We start from the raw sequence: 26,376 nt of genomic DNA, 5'->3' as shown, positions 1-26,376 counted from the left end.
TTCGAGACCAGCCTGGCCAACATGGTGAAACCCCATCTCTACTAAAAATCCAAAACAAAAAAAATAGCTGGGCGTGGTGGCAGGTGCCTGTAATCCCAGCTGCTCTAGAGGCTGAGGCAGAAGAATCACTTGAACCTGGTGGGGGGCAGAGGCTGCAGTGAGCTGAGATAGAACCTGGGCAACAGAGCGAGACTCCATCTCAAAAAAAGAAAAAAAAAGACAAGAAAGGATCCTCCTCAAGAGCCTTCAAAGAGGGCATGACCTTGCTCTTGCTGACACCTTGATTTCTGACTTCTCACCTCCAGAACTGTGAAAGAATAAATTTTTTGTTTCCTTAAACCACCGTTTGTGGTACTTTGCTACAGCAGTCCCTAGGAAACAAATACAGCCGGTGAGCTGTCATGGAAAACATCGAATGGGTAATAACAAACTTTATAATTTCAATAGTTTCAGAAACATAATTTCAAATTGATCCGTGCAAATACCTTGTGAAGCAGCAGAACAGTTTACAGATAAGGAAGTGGATGATCAGAGGTATTAGGGACTTGACAGAAAGTGGCAGAAACAGAATCTGAACTCAAGTAAGGAGTCCTATTCAAATACTCTGACCCTATTAAGCAAAAAATTTAATCTCTTCTCACGTTTCTTAAAGTTTTCTTCCCCATCACAACTCCAACTTCATTCTCCTATCTCCAGCAATTTGCTTTCAAGGAGGATCATTAATCAGTAATTTGGACTTAAACATGAATTTTACTAATATCACATTACAAATTTCTGCATTGTTACAGCCTTAGTTTTTGTTATGGAAATAGCTTATCCCCAACTACCCCACTAACTCTTGTTACCAACCATTAGAGTAGGGCCTTTTTTTTTTTTTGAGAGACAGGCTCTCACTCTGTTGTTGCCCAGGCTGGAGTGCAGCGACACAATCCCGACTCACTGCAGCCTTAGACTTCTTGGGCTCAAGGGCTCCTCCTGCTTTGGCCTCCCACAGTGCTGGGATTACAGGTGTGAGCCACTGCGCTCGGACAGATGGGACCATCTTAATACAGTATAACCTCATCTTAACTTGATGACATCTGCCAAGACTCTATTTCCAAATACGGTCACATTCTGAGGTTCCCAGTGGACAAGAATTTTGGGGGGACATCATTCAACCCAGTACACCAACTAAATGTTGCTAGTCCTCACCGATTTACCCTTGAACCTCTTTTCTTATTGCACAGCCTCTCCTTTGACAGTCTTTTCCACTCCTATGCATAGACACAGTTAGAGCTAATATTTGCAGGAAAAAAATATTTTCACAGAAAGCTGTGAAGTGACAAAGGTGTAAAAAGTAATGTAAATGTTAAAAGTAATGGCAAAAACAGCAATTACTTTTGCACCAACCTAATAGGGGCCTTTGCTTCATTGTCTCTTCTTCTAAACCATTCCGACCGCTCCTCCATGGATAGATTCAGGATTCACAGATGCTACTTCAGCTGCTTAATTCTGGAGTAAAATGAAAACTTTCAGAAAGACTACTAACTAAAGTATTGTCTGTACGTATTATTCTCTAAAGCATCATCAGCATAGGCTTTGCAATTAGGAAGTCTGTGGGTTTGTTCCTGGCTCTGCCGTGGGACACTGGGAAAGTTAATCTCTCTGAGCGTCGGTCCCCAAAGATAAGAAAACACGTATTCTTGTTATTTCTTGAGAAGATTAAATATTAGGCAAAACGCCTAGCACACAATAGAGTCTCAGCACCTTTTGCCCCCCAACAGCATGAATCAAAGCTTCGGAATTGCGTGGTCTCTCGGCTGCCCCTTGGTAGCCAGGTCCTCAGGGACCTCTTCACAGTGAGCTGAGGCCGAACCTCTTCACAGCCGCGCGTGGGTGCGGCTTTGGGGCGTGGTGGGTGGGAGGAACAGGCGGACCGGCTCCGCCCCCTCGGGGCGCCCGGCGCGCCTGATCACCGCCTCCTCCGCGCTCCCGCACTCGGATTCGCGACCACCAGCGCCTCTTTTCCCCTAGTCCTGCAGAAGGCAGCATCTGCAAGGCTTTGGTTCCAACGCGGAATGAGGCACAGCCTGGGACAGCCCGGGCCCGGCGCGCCGCGGCCGCGCGAGGCCCCCGCCGTCGCCGACGCCCGAGCGCCGGAGCCCCGGCCCCGCCCCCCGAGCGCCGAGGCTTGTTGGCCGCGTATACTGTGACCCTCTTCTCCCGGTCTTCCTTACTACCATGCCGCTCTACGAGGGCCTGGGGAGCGGCGGGGAGAAGACGGCGGTCGTGATCGACCTGGGAGAGGCCTTTACCAAGTGAGTGGCCGTGACGCCAGCTGCGTTCGACCCGAGGGGAGGGCGGGTGGCCGAGCCCCAGGTACTGCCTGGGTCCTCATCGCCGACTCGCTGGGCAGCTCCGGGTGTCCCCTTTTCTTCAACCAGCGCCCTTGCAAATAACAGCTCTTATTATTTCCTCCCTGGGCGATGCGAATCCGAGGATCGGGGTCTGACTCCCAGAGAGGCCCAGGAAGCTTCGGTTGAATTGCCCTCGTCGCCGCCCCTTGTCATCACCCCAAACCCAACAAACCCTTTGGGATCATCTGTGTAGGGGATGACAACCGTGACCTAGACCCCCCTTACCCTGGGATCATCAGTTGAGGAAGGCAGCCAACCGAATGTAAATGCTCGATGACGAATTTCATCATAAAATATTGAACGGAGCTTATTTTGGTGCTGAAAATGCAAAGATGTTTAAGACAGGGCTATCGCTCCTCAAGAATTAGGGAGACTGGGCACATTAAGAGGTGAAACCCTATAGATAAGATTCTGGAAATCCTTTGTTGGCTCCCCTAAACTCGAAGGTTAGATTTGACATGTTTTAAACAAACCAACTTGTAAACAATAGAGAGGAGGTTCTCAACCTTTCGGATGGCATAGATCTCTTTAATGGCTGGATGAAAACCACAAATGCACAAATCTTAAGATACTTATAGTTTCAGGGAATTGGCGGACAATCATTGTGGTCCTGGTACCCCAGATTAAGAGTCCCAGTGATTGGCTCAATAGAGAGGGAAGTAACAGGCAATTACATCATATATATATTTATGAAAATGAAACATTTGAAAAATCTTTTTGTATCTCTAGGCACTTCCTGACGTATAGTAAGTATTTAATAACTATTTATTGATTAAGTGGTTAAAAGAGCCTATTTAAAAATTGGACCCCAGGAACTCCAGAATTGGACTAAACATAGTCCTTGGTTACTGACATTCTCTTATTGTTTTATGCAAGGCCCTTCCTTATTTATATTTTCTTATTAAAATTATTTTGAAAGCATAATAAAAAGTTTGAGGCTTATATTCAAAGGTAATTATTTTGGCTGTACTTGGAAGAAATAAGCAAAAAGCTGTATTTGAAAAAGCAGGAGGATGATAAATGTATGAAGTAAAAAAAGGAATTGAAATCTAATGGCTTGCATTCTGAGATGTTTGAGGAGCACTGATGCAAGTAAACATGGAGACGGGAATAGGAGGAGATGGAGAGAATTATTTGGGAGTACAAGGAGAGCAGTACCAAAAACGAGACAGGACAAGAAGACAGGATGTTAAGACTAAACTAGTATGATGATCATTTTTAGCAACGTTTTTAGCAAAGTTTTACTAACATGAAACAAAAATGGAAATACCTAAATACTCAAGAAAAGAGCATCGTTTTTAAAATAATAATGCAGTTTTAAAAATGATATTGTAATTCCAGCACTTTGGAAAGCTGAGGCGGGCTGATCACTTGAGCCCAGTAGTTCAAGACCAGCCTGGGCAACATGGGGAAACCCAGCTCTACAAAAAATACAAAATTTAGCCAGCGGTAGTGTCGTGCCCGAAATCCTAGCACTTTCGGAGGCCAAGGGGGGAGGATCGCTTGAGCCTGGGAAGCGGAGGCTGCAGTGATCTGAGTTTGTGCCACTGCACTGCAGCTTGGGCAACAGAGCAAGACCCTGCCTCAAAAAAAAAAAAGTAAAAATGATGGCAATGAAGATTATGTTAATATGGGCAGAAGCTTACTGTATGAGTTAATTATGTATGAATTGTGATTATAACTATGTCAAATATGTATGCATAATCATAAGTAGACTGAAAGTGAGTACACCAGTATGGAAGCTAACAATATTAGAATGATGGAATTATGAGTGATACGGATGAATTATATGAATGAAGTCACGTAATGTAGTACAGATTCAGAGTTGTAGATATGTCTTGCCTAAGATTCTGCTAAAATTAACAACTAGGAAAAAAAGTTAGCCAGGCGCGGTGGCCCACGCCTGTAATACCAGCACTTTGGGAGGCTGACGCGGGTGGGTCACGAGGTCAGGAGATCGAGACCATCCTGGCTAACACGGTGAAACCTCGTCTCTACTGAAAATACAAAAAAAAAAAAAAATTAGCCCAGCCTGGTGGCCGGCGCCTGTAGTGCCAGCTACTCAGGAGGCTGAGGCAGGAGAATGGCGTGAACCCGGGAAGCGGAGCTTGCAGTGAGCTGAGATCGCGCCACTGCACTCCAGCCTGGGTGACAGAGCGAGACTCCGTCTCAAAAAAATAAAAAATAAAAGTAAATGCTGCCTAAAATAATACATTTGTTTTTTTCAGTATCACGAATTTGATATAATTTTTTTCTATTAATACACAAGCATTAATAAATAGTATTAACTTATTAGTTTTGTGGAGTGATTTTTTTTTGATCCCATTAAATACATCAGAGGTATTTTCAAACGTTATTGTGGCCACTGTTTTGAAACAAATACAGAGAAAATTGGTTTCTGTGACAAATACTTAAAAGAATACTGTAAGTTGTTTCAATTTTCCATTTATTTGCAGGTGTGGATTTGCTGGAGAAACTGGTCCAAGATGTATAATTCCTAGTGTGATAAAAAGAGCTGAGATGCCTAAGGTATTTAAAAAAAAAAAACAAATTAGCAAAATAAATACTGTACTATAAAATATTTTAAAATATGACTTCAAGTAAGATTGATTAAAACAGTACTAAAGGCCGGGCGTGGTGGCTCACGCCTGTAACCCCAACACTTTGGGTGGCTAAGGCGGGTGGATCACCTGAGGTCAGGAGTTTGAGACCAGCCTGGCCAACATGGTGAAATCCTGTCTCAACTAAAAATACAAAAATCAGCCGGGAGCGGTGGCAGGCACCTCTAATCCCAGCTCCTCAGGGGGCCGAGGCAGGAGAATTGCTTGAACCCGGGAGGTGGAGGTTGCAGTGAGCCAAGATCATGCCATCGCACTCCAACCTGGGGGGACAAGAGGAAGACTCCGTCTCAAAAAAAAAAAAAAAAAAAACGACACAGTACTAAATATATACTTTGTGGCTATATTTCCAAGGAACAGTTTTTCTTTTTAAATCAACTTTATCAAGGTCTAATTTTGCACACCATAAGTATGTCATGTTGTACAACTACCACCACAATCCAGTTTTAGAATATTTTCATCACCCCAGTAAAATCCCTAATACCCGTTTACAATTAATCCTCATTCCTATCCTCAGCCCATTAGGGTGTACCTTCTGTTTCTATAGATTTGTCTTTTCTATACATTTTATGTAAATGGAATCATATATCAAGAGAAAAATTTTAACCTCAGTAAAATACTTTTATAAGTCTTAGAACCACTGAATTATTTTATTATTTATAATATATCAGATATTTATTCCCTATTTATAGTTTCAAAACCCAAAGAATTTTGAAAACAAACTTTTAAAAAGTTTCTTGCCACAGCTAATTTGGCAGATTAGAAATTACAACCAGTAGAAAGAATGATTTTGCATGTTATAAAATTCACTTGTTAAAAAATTAGATGTAGCTGTTACCATAGTAACATTATATATGCGTTCCAGAAAATACCTTTGTTCTGCAAAATGGTACATTTTTAAAAAACAAAACAAAACAGGCTTATGGGAAAAATAAGATTGAGGTAGTCCATACAAAACCTGTGTAACTTTGTAATCAGAGGACTAGCAAAACAATAATTGATGCCTCCACAAAATTTAAATAGGATTGGCAGGCAGCTGAGTGTGGCTGGAGGCTATCTTAGAGAATATTAAAAATAAAATCGTGGGCTGGGCATGGTGGCTCACGCCTGTAATTGCAGCAGTTTGGGAGGCCGAGGTGGGCAGACCACGAGGTCAGGAGATCGAGACCATCCTGGCTAACACAGTAAAACCCCGTCTCTACTAAAAAAAAAAAAAATTAGCCAGGCATAGCGGCGGGCGCTGGTAGTCCCAGCTACTCCGGAGGCTGAGGCAGGAGAATGGCGTGAACTCGGGAGGCAGAGCTTGCAGTGAGCCGAGATTGCGCCACTGCACTCCAGCCTGGGCGACAGAGCGAGACTCCGCCTCAAAAAAATAAAAATAAAGAAAATAAAATAAAATCGTGGAGGTGGTGCGCACCTATAGTCCCCAGCTACTCAGGAGGCTGAGGTGGGAGGATCACTTGAGCCCAGGAGGTTGAGGCTGCAGTGAGCCAAGATTGCACCACTGCATTCCAACATGGGCGACAGAGTGAGACCCTGTCTCAAAAATAAACAAATAAAAATAAAGTCATGGTTTGAAAATGTTAGCCATTGGGTTCTGAGTCAGTGCAGATGGTAGCAAGCTCTGAGCCAATGGGACTGTTACTAAGTGGCAACTGGGAGGAAATGCAACCCAACAGAGTCATGGATCCACTTTGAGGCACGAATTGCTGGTGTAGGGAGTTATTGAAACTTTTCTTATTAATAGATCTGAAAGCATATCTACCTGTGTGATAACTGAGTTGATGACTTTCTTTTTCTTGATGAAGGTTATACTTCTATTATAATTTTAGCTTGTCTTGCCTAATATTAACTAATACAACTATAACATTATTCTGACATTATTTCCTTTTTTAGCAATCGCATATAAGCATATTTGGTTTTATAAAAACACATGTTGGCTGGATGCGGTGGCTCACGCCTGTAATCCCAGCACTTTGGGAGGCCGAGGTGGGCGGATCACCTGAGGTCGGGAGTTCAAGACCAGCCTGACCAATAAGGAGAAACCCTGTCTCTACTAAATATACAAAATTAGCCGGGCATGGTGGCACATTCCTGTAATCCCAGCTACTCGGGAGGCTGAGGTAGGAGAATCGCTTGAACCTGGGAGGCGGAGGTTGCGGTGAGCCGAGATGGTGCCACTGCACTCCAGCCTGGGCAACAGGAGCGAAACTCCAACTCAAAAACAACAACAACAACAACAACAACAACAACAAAAACACGTTATAGCAGAATAGATGAGACCAGCAGTTTATATTTGGCATTTACATATATCAGAAATTTTTTTTTTTTTTTTTTTTGAGGCGGAGTCTTGCTCTGTCGCCCAGGCTAGAGTGCAGTGGCGTGATCTGGGCTCACTGCAAGCTCCGCCTCCCGGGTTCACGCCATTCTCCTGCCTCAGCCTCCCAAGTAGCTGGGATTACAGTCGCCCGCCACCACGCCCAGCTAATTTTTTGTAGAGTTTCACCGTGTTAGCCAGGATGGTCTCTATCTCCTGACCTCGTGATCCGCCCGCCTTGGCCTCCCAAAGTGCTGGGATTACAGGTGTGAGCCACTGCATTTGGCCCAGAAATCTTTTTAATTACACTTGATTAAGGAATCATTTCATTGATTTTAAAATTTTCTGCAAATCCTTGGACAAGCCAGAAATATGGTAGATATTGGTGGTTTGATTCTCAAAAATGTGATGGAAGCCAGGTGTGGTCTCTCATGCCTGTAATCCCAGCACTTTGGGAGGCTGGGGTGGCCAGATCACTTGAGGCCAGGAGTTTGAGACTAGCCTGGCCAACATGGTGAAACCTCATCTCTACTAAAAATACAAAAATTAGCCAGGTGTAGTGGCAGGCACCTGTGGTCCCAGCTACTGGGGAGGCTGAGCCAGGAGAATCACTTGAATCTGGGAGGCAGAGGTTGCAGTGAGCTGAGATCATGCCACCGTGCTGCAGCCTGGACAACAGAGGGAGACTCCATGTCAAAAAAAAGGGAGGAGGGATGGAAGTTGCTGTTTACTAATTTTTCATGTCATTTTGCTTTCTAACAATTGGCATTACTGTGTTACCAGATAGATTTCTGACTGGATTAGACCCTGTACAGTCTTGTTGCCACTTTTCTTAGTGCTTTGAGCTTTTATTTATTTATTTTTTTTTTTTTTGAGGTGGAGTCTTGCTCCATCACCACCGAGGCCGAAGTGCAGTGTCATGATCTCTGCTCACTGCAACCTCCTCCTCCCTGGTTCAAGCAATTCTCCTCTCTCAGCCTCCCAAGTAGCTAGAATTACAGGCACCCGCCACCACACCCAGCTAATTTTTTTTTGTATTTTTAGTAGGGACGGGGTTTCGCCATGTTGGCCAGCCTGGTCTCGAACTCCTAACCTCAGGTGATCCACCCGCCTTGACCTCCCAAAGTGTTGGTATTACAGGCGTGAGCCACTGCGCCCAGATGAACTTTTATCTTCATTTGAAAAGACAGATACCTAAAAAATTATTTATATTTGACTATATATGGTTTGGAATCTTCTTTAAGCCACATAAAATCAAGAAGCTAGGCTGATGGTACTTTTGAAAGAGTAAATGAAGAGAGGTCTGCCAATGATGCATCAGAGTACTGAGAGCTTTCTGAGGATCGTAAGTGAAGCCATTGTTATATATTAGCATTGACTTAGCACTCATGGCTTGGTAATATGTGTGTAGGCTGCTTTTGTGCTAATGGTATTTGTTGTCATTTTTATCACACATATTTATTAACAACCTACTATGTACCTGGAACTGTATTATTTGAAGAAAGAGATATCATAAGCAAGCCAGAAATAGTTCTTGTGCATGGAGCTTATAGTCTAGCAGAAAGGGGGACATTTTACAAGTAATTCAGTGTGGCGATGTTGCAAAAGAGAAGATATCAGTGTTTTTGGACTAACAGGGACTGAACCAAGTTGAGTATTTGAGGAAGCCTTTGATGCTTTTTATTCAATGCTGATTTTTTTTTGAGACAGGGTCTCACTCTGTCGCCCAGGCTGGAGTGCAGTGGCATGATCTTGGCTCACTGCAACCTCTGCCTCCCTGCAACCTCCACCTCCCGGGTTCAAGCGATTCTCCCACTTCAGCCTCCCGAGTAGCTGGGACTACAGGCGCACACCACCACGCCTGGCTAATTTTTGTATTTTTAGTAGAGACAGGGCTTCACCATGTTGGCCCAGGCTGGTCTTGAACTCCTAGCTTCAGGTGATCCACCCACCTTGGCCTCCCAAAGTGCTGGGAATTTTTTTGTTTGTTTGATTGTTTTTTGAGACGGAATCTGGTTCTGTTGCCCAGGCTAGAGTGCAGTGGAGCCATCTCAGCTCACTGCAGCCTCCTCCAGGGTTTTCAAGTGATTCTCCTGCCTCAGTCTCCAGAGTAGCTGGGACTATAGGCACGTGCCACCACGCCTGGCTAATTTTTGTATTTTAAGTAGAGACAGTGTTTCACCATGTTGGCCAGCCTGGTCTGGAACTCCTGACCTCAAGTGATCCACCCACCTTGGCCTCCCAAAATGCTGGGATTACAGGCATGAGCCACCACACGGCCTCAATGCTGATTTTTATCAGTCAAGCCAAAATGGTAAGTCAGATGGAGGAAAAATGCATGTGAGCCATGCTCTTTACTTCCTGTGAACACACACTTCCATTACCACAGACTAAAACATTCTGCCATCTTAGACATTCCATTTCTTAAGGATTCCTAATTTAAGAGATTATTCTGTATTTAATTTTTATGTTCTCAATACAAATTGCTTTTAATTTATTCCCAGAAAATGTATTAGTAAATAATTACATTTTAATCTTAATTTTGAGGTTATTTTATTAATATAAATTAATAAATCATTTTAATTTTTTACAGCCTGTCAGAGTTGTTCAGTATAATATCAATACAGAAGAATTATATTCCTACCTAAAGGAATTCATCCACATACTATATTTCAGGTAAGATACATTTTGTTTTCTAGCTTTTATGATTAGATAGATTTTCCTAATGCCATAGTGATAATTGGTTGAATTACATCTGAGGCCAAAAAAAAAATTGACTTCTATTGCCATTTTTACATGCTAATTTCAACCTTTTCAAAAATATATTTGAAGACTAGAAAACTGGCAGACATAAAGAAATATTGAAAATGAAATGTTCATTAATGAAGTGAACTGATAATTAAATTATTCTACATTCATACAGTGAAATACCAGGTAGCTCTTTAAAAAGAGTTCTGCATCTGTATGTAGTAGTACAGGAAGGTGTGTGGGATATATTGATAACTGAAATAAGCAAGTTAAAGAACCACATCTATGGAATGAATATTTCTGTTAAAACATACCCCCATACATCCAAAAGAATGAAAAAAATATACAAACTTCTATCAGTGGTAGTTCTGGGTAGTAGGAATATAAGGTTCTTGTACTTTGCAGGTTTTACATGTCGTAATATTTGGAGCCTTGTGAGCGTATATTACTATTGTAACCTAAAAATAAAGAAAATATCTCCAGGTGCTGTGGCTCACATCTATAGTACCAGCTACTTGGGAGGTTGAGATTGGGGATGGCTTGAACCCAGGAGGCCGAGGTTGCAGTGAGGTGAGATTGCCCCTCTGCACTCCAACTTGGGCAACAGAGCCAGATCCTGTCTCAAAAAAAAAAAAAAAAAAAAAAAAATCTATATAATGGCTCAAGTTGGGTAATCATAGTAGGCTATAATTTTAGGTTTCTGAGATAAATAAGTTAATGAAGTTCCTAGCACACTGCACGGTACATAGTAAGAGGTCAGAAATGTTATCTTTCTGGGGTAATAAAATGAAGATTTTTTTTTGTGATAAAGTATCTTAAGCTAAGGTAGTACAGTTTCACTATTCTTAAATTGTATGACTTAACAAAATGAATAAAAACTTTCACTTATTTTTAAAACCAAAACTGTCACTTTTCAGGCATCTATTGGTGAATCCCAGAGACCGCCGAGTTGTGATTATCGAGTCAGTATTATGTCCTTCTCACTTCAGAGAGACACTCACTCGTGTTCTTTTCAAATATTTTGAGGTACCTGTCTTTATATCAAATAAGTAAACTGCTTTTGAAATAAAAAGAGAAGCAATAAAATTCTTACCGATTTTTAGGGACTCTTTCTTCTCTTTTTTTTTTGTTGGTAGGTATTCAAAACTTAAACTAATAAAAGCCCTTATTTTGTCTCTTATTGTATGTGGCACGCAGTGTAGTTGGGGAACCAGATGACAGAAGATTCTTCAAACTGGCCATTTATTTTCTTCCTTTGTATGGTTATTTCATGCTTTAGCATTTCATCCAATGCTTACATAATTGGAGATTTCTTTTTATTACTGTTTATTTATTTTAATATAGGTTTTTCTATTTGGGGACTTTTTTGTTTTTCAGAATTAAAAGGTATATTCTGTGCTGTGGACTTTGTGATGTGTTTCTTCCAGATCTTTCTAGCTTCCATTGTTTAGTTGTACTGTTCTGAATTCTGTCATTTTAGGCTTCAAATTCCTTTAAAATGGAATATTCAGTGCCTCCCTTAGAGTAAGTCGGTAATGCCAGGAATGAGTCTTACCTCCTGATATAAGTAATATTACCTGTAGCTTTGATTTTATAGGAGTCAGGATTATTTTATGACCAAGAATGTGTTTTAAGATTAGTATATTTCATAGTAGACCAGAATCTTCATTATTTAAATTTTTAAAAATCTCTGCCTTGAAATTTAGGTTTTATCAGCAAGGGAAAATGGAAGATTATATGTGTTAAGTGTATAAGAAATTAAGCACATATAAATGTATTTTCGTAAATTCTACTGAATTCAAAACATACCTAATACCAAAAATCACAATGTCTTTATGAGGTAAAGGTACTTAATATTTCTAAGTTATATTTTTGTAAAGCAGGTACAGGGAATCAGGTTGCATAGCCTCCAGTACTTACTGATGTCATGAGTCCAGGAATTTCATTTGCAGTAGGGAGAACATAAAGCAAAACAAGAAGTCGTGTCAGCTGTTATCTGAATAAAGTAGAATATTCTCTGTATTTATAATTAGAGTTTGTGTTAATATCCTTATCTTCTATATGACTAGAATACCTACTTTATCTATTTAGATAAGGGAAATACAGCCATTATTTTGTCTGCCATTCGATTATGATGGACTCTTATATTTTGATTGAATATCTAGTATTTGGGATGCCACCAGATCTGGCAAATTCTTACTGAAAAAAATGTTGCACAGAGCCAACTATTTGTATATTTTGTTCTTTGGTTTAATTTTAACTGCCAATTACAGTTCAATTAGCCAGACGTGGTAGCATGCACCTATAGTCCCAGCTACTCAGGAGACTAAGGTGGGAGGATTGCTTGAGCCCAGGAGGTCGAGGCTGCAGTGAGCTGTGATTGCACTACTGCAATCCAGCCTGGGCAATGGAGCAAGACTTTGTCTCTAAGTTAAAAATAAAAATTTAAATAAAAAGAAAAAGTAAAAATACATAGTTCATATTACAAACTGCAAATAAAGACAATGAAGAATTTTTTTTCTCTGTTTTCATCTTAATGGTAAAGGCATCTCTCTATTTTTTAAATTGAGCATCTTCCTCTAAATTTATGTTTCTAGACCTCTTCTTTTTTCTTCTTATCTTTTTTCTTTTTTTTTTTTTTTTTGAGACAGAGTCTTGCTTTATTGCCCAGGCTGGAGTGCAATGGCGCGATATCGGCTCACTGCAACCTCCGCCTCCTGGATTCAAGCAATTCTCCTGCCTCAGTCTGCCTCATAGCTGAGATTACAGGCAGATGCCACAACACCCAGCTAGTTTTTGTATTTTTAGTACAGACGAGGTTTCACCATGTTGGTCAGGCTGGTTTCCAACTCCTGACCTCAGGTAATCCACCTGCCTCGGCCTCCCAAAGTGCTGGGATTACAGGCGTGAGCCTCTGCGCCCAGCCTCTAGACCTCTTCTTTTATCCCTTTCAATTTTCCCTTCCAAAAGAGGACAAGAATAAAGAAAAATGCTTCATAATTGTCATTTTGGAATGAAACAGTTGAGCTGTTTTTATTACAGTGTATTTTGGTTATTGAGTGAATTTATATAAATCAACAAACTAGTTCTTAATTACCCTCATAAAATGGTTGAGTGGGTACTACCATATAAATTAATATAATGTTCCTGTGAATTTTTTCAAATAGATTTGGATATAAGGCAAATGCCTTCAAATAATGACACTCATTCTGGTTTTGTTGTTTTGATTTTGTTATTTTCTAGGTTCCATCTGTCTTGCTTGCTCCAAGTCATCTAATGGCTCTTCTGACGCTTGGAATTAATTCTGCCATCGTCCTAGATTGTGGATATAGGGAAAGCCTGGTGTTACCCATATCTTTTTTGTCAGCCAGCCACCTTTGCAGTTTTTACTCTACTTTAACTAAATAATTAGGCTAATTATAAATGATTTGTATTGTACTGAACTATTTTGGGTTACTATGTACAAATATGAATTACAATGTGGAAAAAGTTCACAGGATTGTTAAGACTTAAGTTTACTTTTTGTAGAAGTTATCATTATCATTTGGTCCCAGGATATACTCCAGGAGTATAACTCATGAATATTATGTTCAGTTTTTAAAAGAAAAATCAGGATGTGTCAAGTTGACTAGGATAGTCAAGTTTTAAGAAAGAAATCATACAAAGAGTAATTGGAGAAACTGAAATGAGAACGTTCAATCCAGAAAGATTTCAAAACTTAATGGCAACATGAAATCAGCCTTCACATAGCTGAAGAGCTCACTGGCGCCTGTAGTCCCAGCTACTCAGGAGGCTGAGGCAGGAGAATGGCGTGAACCCGGGAGGTGGAGCTTGCAGTGAGCAGAGATCGCGCCACTGCACTCCAACCTGGGCGTCTGTCTCAAAAAAAAAAAAAAAAAAAAAGAATATGTATTTTCTTTCTTTTTTTTTTTTTACATCTCTAGAGGCTATCCTGAAGGCATTATGCCTTAGTGTTTACAAGCTTGGGTTTTAGAATCAAATACACAATAAGTGCAATGCAAATCTCAGCTATGCTTTTTACTACTTGGTCAGGTAGCTTAATCTCTTCGGGCCTCAGTTTCTTTATCTATAAATTGGGGATTATAATATTTCCATCTCATAGAAGAGTTGTGTTAGTTGAGTGAGGTAATATATATAAAGTGTTCAGCATAGGATTTGGCACATAGTAGTTTTCTCAGTACGTGCTGTGGTTTTTATATCATTGACCATAGGCCATACTTATTATATTATTGATTATTATTTTATTATATTTTACAATTATATTATTGACCATAGGCCACACTTACTAATAATTCAAGGTGTCCCAAAATGGAATTACTGACCGTATAAACTAGTACATTTCTTTTCATTATAAATATTTAAGCAGAGTATAGATAAGCATCTCTTAGAATTGTCCTAGTGGACATTGCTTTATTGAAAAGGATGTTGACATGCATGAATGTAAGACTCTTGCAATTTTGAGATCTACATGTATATTTATTAGAAAAAATATTCATGGAAGGAAATTAAGAATCATTAACTCCTAAGGAATTTAATCAAGCAGTAGTGTTTTTTAGTATAAAGTACTTTGTGTTTAATTCTTAAAACAACCATGCAACATGAGTATTATTATTCTCATTATATAAATGAGAATATTGAGAGTTGGGATGGGTAGTTGACTCCTCTTCTTATAAACATGTAGCCAGGATATAAACCCATGTTGGTTTCCAAAGCTGATGCTCTTACCAATATACTTAGCAAACCCACAGTAAATATTGTTTACTTCCCTCTCAGCTCTGTCCTGTAGAAATATAATGTGGACCATGTATGCAATTTAGAGTGTTCTAGACTGGGCGCTGTGGCTCACACATGTAATCCTAGCACCTTGGGAGGCTGAGGTGGGCAGATCACCTGAGGCCAAGAGTTCGAGACCAGCCTGGCCAACTTGTCAAAACCCCATCTCTACGAACAATACAAACATTAGCCGGGTGTGGTGGCACATGCCTGTAATCCTAACTACTTGGGAGGCTGAGGCACAAGAATCACTTGAACCTGGGAGGTGGAAGTTGCACTGAGCCGAAATCACATCACTGCACTCCAGCCTGGGCTACAGAGCGAGACCCTGTCTCAAATAAAGTTAATAGAGTTTTCTAAGAGCCATATTTTAAAAGTCACCAGAAAAGATGAAATTAATAGTATATTTTATTTAACCCAATGTATTCAAAATATTCCAATATTCCATCAATACAAAAATTATAATGAGGTATTTTAGTGGGGTTTTTTGGTATTAAAACCTAAATTTGGGCTGTAGCTTAGTCTTAGAGCACATCTCAATTCAGACTAGCCATATTTCATGTATTAAGTAGCTACACAGGCCTAGTGGCTACTTTATGAGATGCCCCAGCCGTATCTAATGAATTGTGTGTGGTCCTGTGCATATGTGTATTTTTATTCTGTTTTCTTTGATGAAGAATATGAAAAAAAACTTACTCTTTGGTTTTTCTGTAACTATGTTAAAAATAAGAAATAAAAATTTGACACTACAGCATATTTAGAACAATACTGCAGAAGGTGAGGAAAATATCAAGGAAACCACATTTTATCTCCTAAAATAATAGTATCCTTGACTACTCTATAGATATATGAAGGAATCCCAGTTCTGAATTGTTGGGGAGCACTACCCCTAGGAGGAAAAGCTCTTCACAAGTAAGTTTCTTGGAATTTAACACATTCATTTCACCTGTGCCACAAAAACAGTTGCTAATCTGTTTGTTGATCAGTGATCAATAGAGGGCTTGTGATATGGACAGTGAATTTTATTCATTTCACCCTCTATTAGCTTCGAGTATATTCATTTTTAAGAATAAACCAGTTTTTTTTTAATTTTTAATTTTTATGGGTACATAGTAGGTGTATATATTTATGAGGTACCTGGGATGTTTTGATACAGGCATGCAATGAGAAATAAGCACATCATAGAGAATGGGGTATCCATCTTGTCAAGCATTTATCCTTTGAGTTACAAACAATCCAGTTACACTCTTTACATGATTTGAAAATGTACAATTAAGTTATTATTGTCTATAGTCACCCTGTGGTGCTATCAAATAGTAGGTCTTATTGTTTCTATTTTTTTGTACCCATTAATTATCCTCACCTCCCTTTTATCCTTCCACTATCCTCCCTGGCCTTTGGTAGCCATCTTTCTACTCTCTCTGTCCATGAGTTCCATTGTTTTGCTGTTTAGATCCCACAAATAAGTGAGAACATATAATATTGGTCTTTCTATGCATGGCTTATTTCACTTAATCTCCAGTTCCATCAGTGTTACTGCAAATGACTGGATCTCATTCTTTTTTATAGCTGAATAGTACTCCATTGTGTATATGTACCACATTTTTTTTCTTTTTTTTTAACTTAATTTAATTTGTTTAGAGATACAAATGCAGGTTTACTACATAGGTAAACTTATGACATGGGGAAGACCTTTATTTTTATTATTATTATTATTATTATTATTATTATTATTATTATTATTGAGATGGAGTCTCGCTCTGTCACCCAGGCTGGAGTGCAGAGGCGTGATCTCGGCTCACCGCAACCTCCACCTCCTGGGTTCAAGCAATTCTCCTGCCTCAGCCTCCTGAGTAGCTGGGACTACAAGCACGCACCACCACGCCTGGCTAATTTTGGTATTTTTAATAGAGATAGAGTTTTGCCATGTTGGCCAGGCTGTTCTCACACTCCTGACCTCAGGTGATCCACCCGCCTCAGCCTCCCAGAGTGCTGGGATTACAGGCGTGAGCCACCGTGCCTGGCAGGAAGATCATTTTTATTTAAATCATAATACTCGGGCTGGGTGTGGTGGCTCACAGCTGTAATCTCAGCACTCTGGGAGGCCAAGGCAGGTGGATCACTTGAGATCAGGAGTTCGAGACCAGCCTGGCCAACATGGCAAAACCCTATCTCTACTAAAAATACAAAACTTAGCCGGGCATGGTGGCGGGTACCTGTAATCCCAGCTACTTGGGAGGCTGAGGCAGGAGAATCACTTGAACCCAGGAGGTGAAGGTTGCAGTGAACCGAGATTGCGCCACTTCACTCCAGCCTGGGCGACAGAGTAAGACTGTCTCCAAAAAAAAAGCATAATAATCTATTATGTAGTTAAAAGTATCAAGTAAGGATATCAGTTTCCATATTTTCATTCCAGTAACTTTTTTTTTTTTAATTTCAGAGAGTTGGAAACTCAACTATTGGAACAATGTACTGTTGACACAAGTGCTGCTAAAGAACAGAGCCTTCCCTCAGTGATGGGTAAATTCATTTTAAGTGGTTTAGGAGTGGTTTACACTCTCTTTTTGTTTCTTCAACTTGTGTTTTAGTCTTTGCTCCATTGCATGATTATTCTCTTTTCTCCCCATGCCACTCTGTTGGCACTGCTTCAACTATAAGCTCACCATTGGCCAGGCGCAGTGGCTCATGCCTGTAATCCCAGCACTTTGGGAGGCCGAGGCGGGCGGATCATGAGGTCAGGAGATTGAGACCATGGTGAAACCCTGTCTCTACTAAAAATACAAAAAATTAGCTGGGCATGGTGGCGGGCGCCTGTAGTCCCAGCTACTTGGGAGGCTGCGGCAGGAGAATGGTGTGAACCCAGAGGGCGGAGCTTGCAGTGAGCCAAGATTGCACCACTGCACTCCAGCCTGGGCGACAGGGCAAGACTCCATCTCAAAAAAAATAAGAAAAAAAAGCTCACCATTGAGCTTTTAATCACTAAATTCAATAGTTTGATAGTTTGATTTTAGTCATCCTTTCCAGAACTTTTGACATTGTGGATCATCATGTACTCTTGAATGCTTTCTTCTCCTTGGCTTTCAGGATTCTTTCTTTTAGTAGTTGTCTATTATTTCCCCAAATATTCCTCTGGCTTCCTCTGCTCTTGCTTTCTCTACTGGTATTCCACTAGGGATCTAATGTTTGTTCCTCCTTTTTCTCTACTGGCTTTTTAAATGTGATCTTATCTACTCCCACAACTTCTACATCTGCGTGCTGTTGATTCTGAAATGTGTCACTGGGCCTGATCCTTCTTCTGAGCTTGATATTCATATTTCCAACTGATTATTAGAGACTGTGCATGTCTCTAGGCACCTCAAACTTAAGATTTCCAAAAGTGAACACATTATGTCTTTCCTCAAATTCATTTCAATTATTAGATAAAGATAATATCTTCCTTGTCTCCCGTTTTACAAAACTGGGAGTTATTATAGCCTTTCAATTCTTCAGAAATCTCTTTCAGATCTCATTTTTCTTTCTTTTTTTTTTTTTTTTTTTTTAACCTTCCACACCATTGAATACCTGAGAGCAAAGACATTGTTTTAATCTAGGCCCTCATTTCTTGCTTAGATTATTACAGAAGTCTACTCTGGATGGATTCGGTCTGTTTCACACGGTTGCCAGGAATAACTTTCCACAAATATTTTTATGTTTTTGAGACAGGATCTCAGTCTGCTGCCCAGACTGGAGGGCAGTGGTGCAATCTTGGCTCACTGCAGTCTCCACCTCCTGGGCTCAAACCATCCTCCAATCTCAGCCTCCTGAGTAGCTGGGACTACAGGCGCAAGCCACCACACCCAGCTAATTTTTGGGGGTACATTTTGTAGAGATGGGATTTTGCCACGTCACCCAGGCTGGTCTCGAACTCCTGAGCTCAAGCAATCCACCAGCCCCCGCCTCCCAGAATGCTGGGATTACAGCCTGAGCCACTGTGCTCAGCCAATTTTTCACAGAATAAATATAACTACATTGCTCTTTTGCTTGAGAATTTTTGTAAGCTTCTACAAGTTAAAATCCAAATTATCTGCTGGATATAAATGTTTCTTCAAATCTGAGTTTGTTCTACCTCTTATCCTTAGATCACTAAACTTTATCCTTTGTTCCTTATTAAAGCTACAGTAAATTTCTTCCAGTTGTCAAGACACCGTGAGTCCTAGCACAGCCCTGTGCCTTCATTTATTCTTTTTCCTTCCCTGGGATGTTTTTCTTTGCCTAGCTGGGTTTTTGATCCCTCTGCATGACTCAGCTGGAATGGCATCTTAATGGTAAAGCCTTCCTCATCTTCCCTAAGCAGAATAAATTGCTCCTCTCTGTTAAGCCCTCGGCAGTAATTTATTATAGCACATATGACACATTCTCATTTGCCTGTTAACTTACTTGTTTCCCCCAGGAGACTTTGAGGATCCCTGTCTTATTTATTTTTCAATCTGTAGCACCTAGTGTAGTGCTGGGGCATTGAATATATGTTGGAAAGCCAGATTTTTGTGACACTTAGGCATACCTATGTTTTCCTGTTGTTCCCTATTGATAGTTAAGTTAATAGCATTTTTCATTCTGTAGATCCAATTATAGCTTTCAAATTCCAGATAACTTTGTGATGTCTTAGTATATTTTGGTGACAGGTGATTTACAAAAGGTGTTCAAAGATAATAAATTCAATGTAGCATCCCAAGATGTTCTTTGTAAAGGTCTTTAAACCCAATAATATTTCCATAAAATTATAAATGATACATTCTTGGATATTCTTTTTCTAGTCAACCTTGTACTGATTCTAACCTTTCCTTTTAATACTCGCAATCTGAGTCTGTGATAGCCATGCAGTCCTACAAAATTGTGGAATCAAATCATACAAATATTTGCTGAAGCACCCACTTAGTAGGATCAGAAACGCAAATACAGCTGGGCACAGTGGCTCACGCCTGTAATCCCAGCACTTTGGGAGGCCAAGGTGAGTGGGTCACTTGAGGTCAAGAGTTCGAGACCAGCCTGACCAATATGGTGAAACCCTGTTTCTACATAAAAAAAAAAAAAAAATTAGCTGGGCGTGGTGGCACAGGCCTGTAATCCCAGCTACTGGGGAGGCTGAGGCAGGAGAATCGCTTGAACCCAGGAGGCGGAAGTTGCAGTGAGCCGAGATCGAGCCATTGTACTCCAACCTGGGTGACAGAGGGAGACTCCGTCTCAAAAAAAAACAAAAAGAAATGCAAACAAATTTAAAATGTCTCTTTTCCAGGTTCTTAGCAAAGATTACATGCAAGTCTGAGATATGCTTGAGTATCCTTAAGTGAACTTTGAATGAGCCTCTTCCATTTAGTATTTAGAACTTAGTTTAAAAAAGAATGAATATATCATAGTAACTCAAAAAGGCTAACCTAAGTACACTGATTGGAAAAATGTACAGTTTAAATTATATTAATATGTTATGCTTCTTATTTTCCTAACTGAAATGTAAGTGATTTTTTAGAGCCAGAGCCAGGGAATGCCTATTGTTTCTATTCTTCACTTGCAAAATTTAAATAGTTATTATTTGCCCCTTATGATTATTTGCTCCTTATGATTAAGTAGCTCTTTCCCAAAGCAGCATCTACTCTTAGCTAAATTAAACTCTTTATTTCCAGGCCTGCCTTACATTTGCCTAAAGAAAACAGTTTCTCATATTACCAAATTTCTTTGACACATGTTAAAATTTATATAAATGTTCCAAGAGAGAGCATTGAAGTTGTGGAATGCTGTAGGTTTTAGCACTTATTTTTAAATTGCAGGTTCTTACTGTCAAGTTACATTTCTCTCATCTGTTTATAATCAGGATTAAATCTTCTGGCATATCTTTATCCTCTTGATAAATTTTAACACTTAAAGATAGGAAATCTTCAAAAATTTTTTATCATGTACTGGCCCCACAGGTAAAATAAAACTTTGAACATGTTATCTTTAGTATATCTGTTTGTTTATTTATAAACCATATATGTTCTATTGTTACTGTATTATGAAACACAAAAGCCTTTGGAAAGGATGAGATAATAAAGGTAAAATAATAAATAATTCTAAAGTTATACTTACTAAAGATAAAAATCTTTTGCAATATAATTAAATATTAAATATGCTTTTTTTTAAAATTATGGCTTAACATTTTAATGGTGTGGTTTCTAAGTTTACCTAATTTTAATACTTAATTTTAATGGCTCTCAGAACTGAAAGTTATAGTTGACAACAAACGTAGATCCAGGTGGAAGAAGGCCATAATTATGCTTATTAAATAATGATTTATTTTTCAGCTATAGATGTCTGTCTTCCCTGATATCAATAATTTGTTCTCATAAATCAATGAAAATATTTTTACATATTTTACAATGGGTTAAAAATTCTTTTTTTTTTTTTTTTTGAGACGGAGTTTCACTCTTTTTGCCCAGGCTGGAATGCAATGGCACGATCTTGGCTTACCCCAAACTCCTCCCAAGTTCAAGCGATTCTTCTGCCTCATTCTCCTGAGTAGCTGGGATTACAGGCATGTACCACTACACCCAGCTTTTTGTATTTTTAGTAGAGACGAGGTTTCTCCATGTTGGTCAGGCTGGTCTTGAACTCCTGACCTCAGGTGATCGGCCCACCTTGGCCTTCCATAGCACTGGGATTACAGGCGTGAGCCACCGCACCTGGCCCCAAGGTTAAAAATTCTTAGTTTTGAAGACTTTAGGTTAGAAAATTTTGTTTCTGAGACAGATTTTTGGCAACAAAATTTTATAACAATGGTAATATATCCAAACATTCACTTTCCAAAGGCTCCCTGTATTGCATGAAGATAGATATACTTGGTATCTTTAGGTGAACTTTCAATGAGCCTCTTTCATTTAGTATTTAGAACCTAATTCAAAAAAGAATGAATAGGTACTTTCTCAGTTGTTTTTTTAAATGTCACCTTTACCTTGAAGGACAAGATTAAAAGATTGTGTGTGGTACTTTTTAAACATATGTTAGCACATTACTGACAACTATTTATTATCACCAGAAAGATAAACTTGAAACTTCAATTTTTTGCTTCAATTTCCATGGTTTGTCTTGGCTTTGAATGATGATATTTCTTCCCTAAAACAAAATTAAATTTTTCTGTTAGACTTTTTGAGAAAATTATAGTAGTTGTATTTTTAAATTTTTTTCTAAATTGAAAAATAGAAATGTGAAGGCAATTTAATAGACTGTTTTTAATTATTATTAAAGTTGTATAATTCTAAATGAAATATTTGTTTTAGGTTCAGTTCCAGAAGGTGTCTTAGAGGACATTAAAGGTAAACTAAGTTCTCGTTTTTGTCCCTTTCATCCTTAAGTGTTACTTTGGAGGGCATATGCTTCTAAACATTTACACAGATAGAAAATATATTCATAATATAATATCCTAAAAATATTTAATATATAGGCTATGGGATACTGTAAGTACAAATTCCAATTTTTTTTCACACTTAGGTAAGCTGTGGCATAGTGATGTGTTACTGAAGCAGCTTCTCAATTGTATACAGAGTATACAGGGTTACCAGGGAACTAGTATTTTGCAGTGTGAAAGAACAGTTAAATTGCTTAAGAAAGCTACTGGTTTGATGTAGTATAATGTTTTTTACTCTAGTTTTCTTTATACCTTTTTCTAAAAACTTCCGGAATTGTGACCAAAGTACTATACAGTACATTGGATTCACCTAAGTGAAATGTATTGCTTCTACTTTGCTAGAGTGAATTTCTATGATAATGTTCAAATTGGGTTTTCTGGTATTTTTATTCACTAAAATAAGATACATTTAAAATAAAATCTACTTCAATACTTGGCATGTCATTAATGTTAATAATTTAGGGTGTTTAATAGATAGACAGTAATGGATTTTAGAGTTAAATAGAGCTGGAGATAATCTAATACAGTTGGGGCTGTGAAATGTTAAGTTATTTGTTCAGTGTCACACAAGTAGGTAGGGTTAGAGCTCGGGCTACAAAATAGATCTTGCTTTCCATTATATTACCTGTTATCTTTTATGTGTTTTAATTACCTAAATTCTTTTCAATTGTTATAAAATTTCAATCATTTGTAATGCTTATTATAGTAGTTCAAATAATACAGAAATATCTCAGGTAAAATGGTTTCCTTTCCTCTCTTCCATTTCTATCCTCCATGATATAACAATTGTTGACCATGTGGAGTATTTTCTTTTCATATGACCTCCAACCTGTGAAAAGATGTTTAACTCTTCCATTAGTCAGGGAGACATCAGATTGGCAAAAATTTGAAAGACATCTGGTATTAGTGAGATTGTAGGAAAATGAATATTATTATTAGTAAGGATTGCAAACTAACCTTTTTGGAAAGCAATCTGGCATATTTATTAAAATTCAAAGTGTTGCATCCCATCTAAAAAGGGTTATTGCATGAAGTTTGGTAACTTCATTATAAGAAATGTTATGTAGCTGTTAAGAGCTAGAGTATTGTTTTGGAAGAAGGTCCATAATGTTAACGAAGAAAGCATGTTGTTGAAGGTATGTTCAGTAGAAACCCTTTAAGTTAAAAACAAATATGCAGGGGCTGGGCGTGGTGGCTCATGCCTGTAATCCCAGCACTTTGGGAGGCCGAGGCGGGTGGATCACGAGGTTAAGAGATCGAGACCATTCTGGCCAACATGTTGAAACCCCGTCTCTACTAAAAGTACAAAAATTAGCTGGGCGTGGTGGTGCTCGCCTGTAGTCCCAGCTACTTGGGAGGCTGAGGCAGGAGAATTGCTTGAACCTGGGAGGCAGAGGTTGCAGTGAGCCAAGATGGCGCCACTGCACTCCAGCCTGGCAACAGAGCGAGACTCTGTCTAAAAAAAAAAAAAAAACCAAAACAATAAAACAAATATGCAGGCTGGGTGTAGTGGCTGGCCCCTGTAATCTCAGCACTTTGGGAGGCCAAGGCAGGTGAATCATTTGAGCCCAGGAGTTCAAGACCAGCCTGGACAACGTGATGAACCCTGCCTCTACAAAAAATACAAAAATTAGCCAGGTGTGGTGGTACAGACCTATAGTCCCAGCTATTTAGAGGGGCTGAGGTGGGAAGATCACTTGAGCCTGGGATCTCCTGGTGGAGGCTGCAGTGAGCCAAGTTCAGACCACTGCACTCTAGCCTGGGTGACAGAGCAAGACTGTCTCAAAAGAAAACAAAAACAAAAACTAATATGCAGCATACAAATATTCATTGTATTGTGTGATCTTGAACTGGGATGCAGAGGTTGCAGTGAGCCAAGATCGCGCCATTGGACTCTAGCGTGGATAACAGAGTGAAACTCTGTCTCAAAAAAATAAAAATAAAACTACAAAAAATTAGCCAGGCATGGTGGTGCACACTTCTAGTCCCAGCTACTTGGGAGGCTGAGGTGGGAGGATCACTTGAACCCCAGAGGCAGAGGGTGCAGTGAGCTAAGATTGCGCCACTGCACTCCAGCCTGGGCAAGTGAGTTTCGACTTCATCTCAAAAACAAAAAAAAAAGATCTCAAGGCCAGGTATTTACTTTGCTTAGATAGTCACGAGAACTTGAATAAAATATAAAACATATAAGTAGCTTTAGCGCCTCGCTCACTGTCTAGCATAGTAGCATATTGTAGATTCTCAACACATGTGTTTTGAATTAGTGAATGAACTTCACTGCATAATGTATTATGAAAAGAATTGTGTATAATATATATCATATCAATATGCATTACATCATATATATTATACATAATTCTTTTCATAATATATATGGCTAACATGCTTTACAAGTAATACAACAAAGTTGTCAGATTTCTTGCATTTAACATCAATTTTGTCTCTACTTTAAAAAAGTATTCCTTAACTACCTTGAAATAATTTTAAGCAGCTTATTATAAAAAATACTTTGCAATAGAATTTTTAAAAGAAAAAGTTTTCAAAATGCAAAAAGTAAAGTGATACAGTAGAAAGAAAGTGGTAGTGTTGGGGTGTGCTAACGAGGAACAGTCATTACAAAAAGCCCAAAACTAAGGAATGTTAAATTGCAACTAAGAGCAAAATTTGGCATTGTACCAGCCAGGCGCAGTGGCCCATGCCTGTAATCCCAGCACTTTGGGAGGCCAAGGCCGGTGGATCACTTGAGGTCAGGAGTTCGAGACCAGCCTGACCAACATGGCGAAACCCTGTCTCTACTAAAAATACAAAAATTAGCTGGGCATGGTGGCGTGTGCCTGTAATCCCAGCTGCTTTGGGTGGCTGAGGTATGAGAATCGCATGAACTCGGGAGGCGGAGGTTGCAGTATGCCAAGATCACACCACTGCACTCCAGTCTGGGCAATAGAGTGAGACTCTGTCAAAAAAAAAAAATTGGCGTTGTGCTCTGACCAACCAAGATTTTTATTAATTTTATTTCTTTTTTTTTTTTCCAATTTCTTTTTGGTAACATCTTTTCACAACAAGATTCCTTAAAAAGAATCAGACAGAGAGAGGGAGAAAGAAAATCTGGTTTAAAGAAATATGCTATTCAGTTAGAATAGCTACATTTTTGTGATGGTAAAATTAACTTTTATTGTGGTCCTCCTTATACAAGAGATATCAAACAACAGTTTCCTCAAAGGTGCTTTTTTTAAAATGAGATTTTATGCAAGATGAATGTACAACATGTCTTATGACACCTTAGTCAGTGAAAAAGGTTGTTTTTTTGTTTTGTTTTGTTCTGGTTTGGTTTTTTTCTTTGAGACGGAGTTTCACTTTTGTTGCCCAGGCTAGAGTGCAGTGGCGCGATCTCAGCTCACTACAACCTTCACCTCCTGGGTTCAAGCAATTCTCCTGCCTCCACCTCCGGAACAGCTGGGATTACAGGCACCCGCCACCACACCCGGCTAATTTTTTGTATTTTTAGTAGAGATGGGGTTTCACCCCATCTCTACTCTGGGCAGGCTGGCCTCGAACTCCTGACCTCAGGTGATCCGCCTGCCTTGGCCTCCCAAAGTGCTGGGATTACAGGCGTGAGCCACTGCACCTGGCCAAAACAGGTTTTTTTAATCAACAAATTATTGTTAGCTAACTAAAGATGGGAATAGAGTTTATAAAATCCAAAGGAATAGATGATGAGCATGTTCACTTGAATAGAATTGTTTTGACTGGGGTGTAGGTACACTGTGTTCAATTATAATAACTAGCCATAACAAGGTCTCCTTTTCTTCCTTTAAGTGCGTACTTGCTTTGTAAGTGATCTGAAGCGAGGACTAAAAATCCAAGCAGCAAAATTTAATATTGATGGGAATAATGAGGTAAGTTTAAAAAAAAAAAAAGCATCTTTTTGCAAAGGTTACAACATGTGTGGACTTATGTTTATGATATTTATATTTCAGCGTCCCTCCCCACCCCCAAATGTTGACTATCCATTAGATGGAGAGAAGATTTTACATGTCCTTGGATCAATCAGGTTAGATCTTAATTTTTACGGCAAAGTAGTAAACTAAA

The 26,376-nt window shown here is 39.3% G+C and overlaps 2 protein-coding genes across 6 annotated transcripts in view; one reads left to right on the top strand and one right to left on the bottom strand.

Annotated features, from left to right (window-relative positions):
- Positions 1–1,875, bottom strand: part of ARMH4 (armadillo like helical domain containing 4) — a 210,824-nt gene extending 208,949 nt beyond the window's left edge. For 3 of the 4 annotated variants that reach the window (XM_055289237.2, XM_055289239.2, XM_055289240.2), the window contains exons 1-2: positions 1,747–1,875; positions 1,390–1,491 (exon numbers count right to left, since the gene is read on the bottom strand). In XM_055289237.2, coding sequence (XP_055145212.1) covers positions 1,390–1,411 — 22 coding nt within the window. In that variant the 5' untranslated portion in view covers positions 1,412–1,491; positions 1,747–1,875. The other variant, XM_055289238.2, reaches the window with a different exon arrangement.
- A 210-nt stretch (positions 1,876–2,085) lies between these two features.
- Positions 2,086–26,376, top strand: part of ACTR10 (actin related protein 10) — a 35,349-nt gene continuing 11,058 nt past the window's right edge. The window contains exons 1-10 of one of the 2 annotated variants that reach the window (XM_055289243.2): positions 2,086–2,297; positions 4,853–4,925; positions 9,925–10,007; positions 10,997–11,105; positions 13,323–13,429; positions 15,717–15,785; positions 17,314–17,393; positions 22,160–22,195; positions 26,104–26,183; positions 26,265–26,338. In XM_055289243.2, the coding sequence (XP_055145218.1) occupies positions 2,221–2,297; positions 4,853–4,925; positions 9,925–10,007; positions 10,997–11,105; positions 13,323–13,429; positions 15,717–15,785; positions 17,314–17,393; positions 22,160–22,195; positions 26,104–26,183; positions 26,265–26,338 (788 nt within the window). In that variant the 5' untranslated portion in view covers positions 2,086–2,220. Of the gene's footprint in view, positions 2,298–4,852; positions 4,926–9,924; positions 10,008–10,996; positions 11,106–13,322; positions 13,435–15,716; positions 15,786–17,313; positions 17,394–22,159; positions 22,196–26,103; positions 26,184–26,264; positions 26,339–26,376 lie in introns of both variants that reach the window. The other variant, XM_055289242.2, reaches the window with a different exon arrangement.

Source organism: Symphalangus syndactylus, chromosome 8 (assembly GCF_028878055.3).
Source record: "Symphalangus syndactylus isolate Jambi chromosome 8, NHGRI_mSymSyn1-v2.1_pri, whole genome shotgun sequence".
In the NCBI taxonomy this organism is placed as follows: Eukaryota; Metazoa; Chordata; class Mammalia; order Primates; family Hylobatidae; genus Symphalangus; species Symphalangus syndactylus.
The sequence above is the reverse complement of the archived record's forward strand: the minus strand, read 5'-3'. Positions and strand labels throughout refer to the sequence as shown.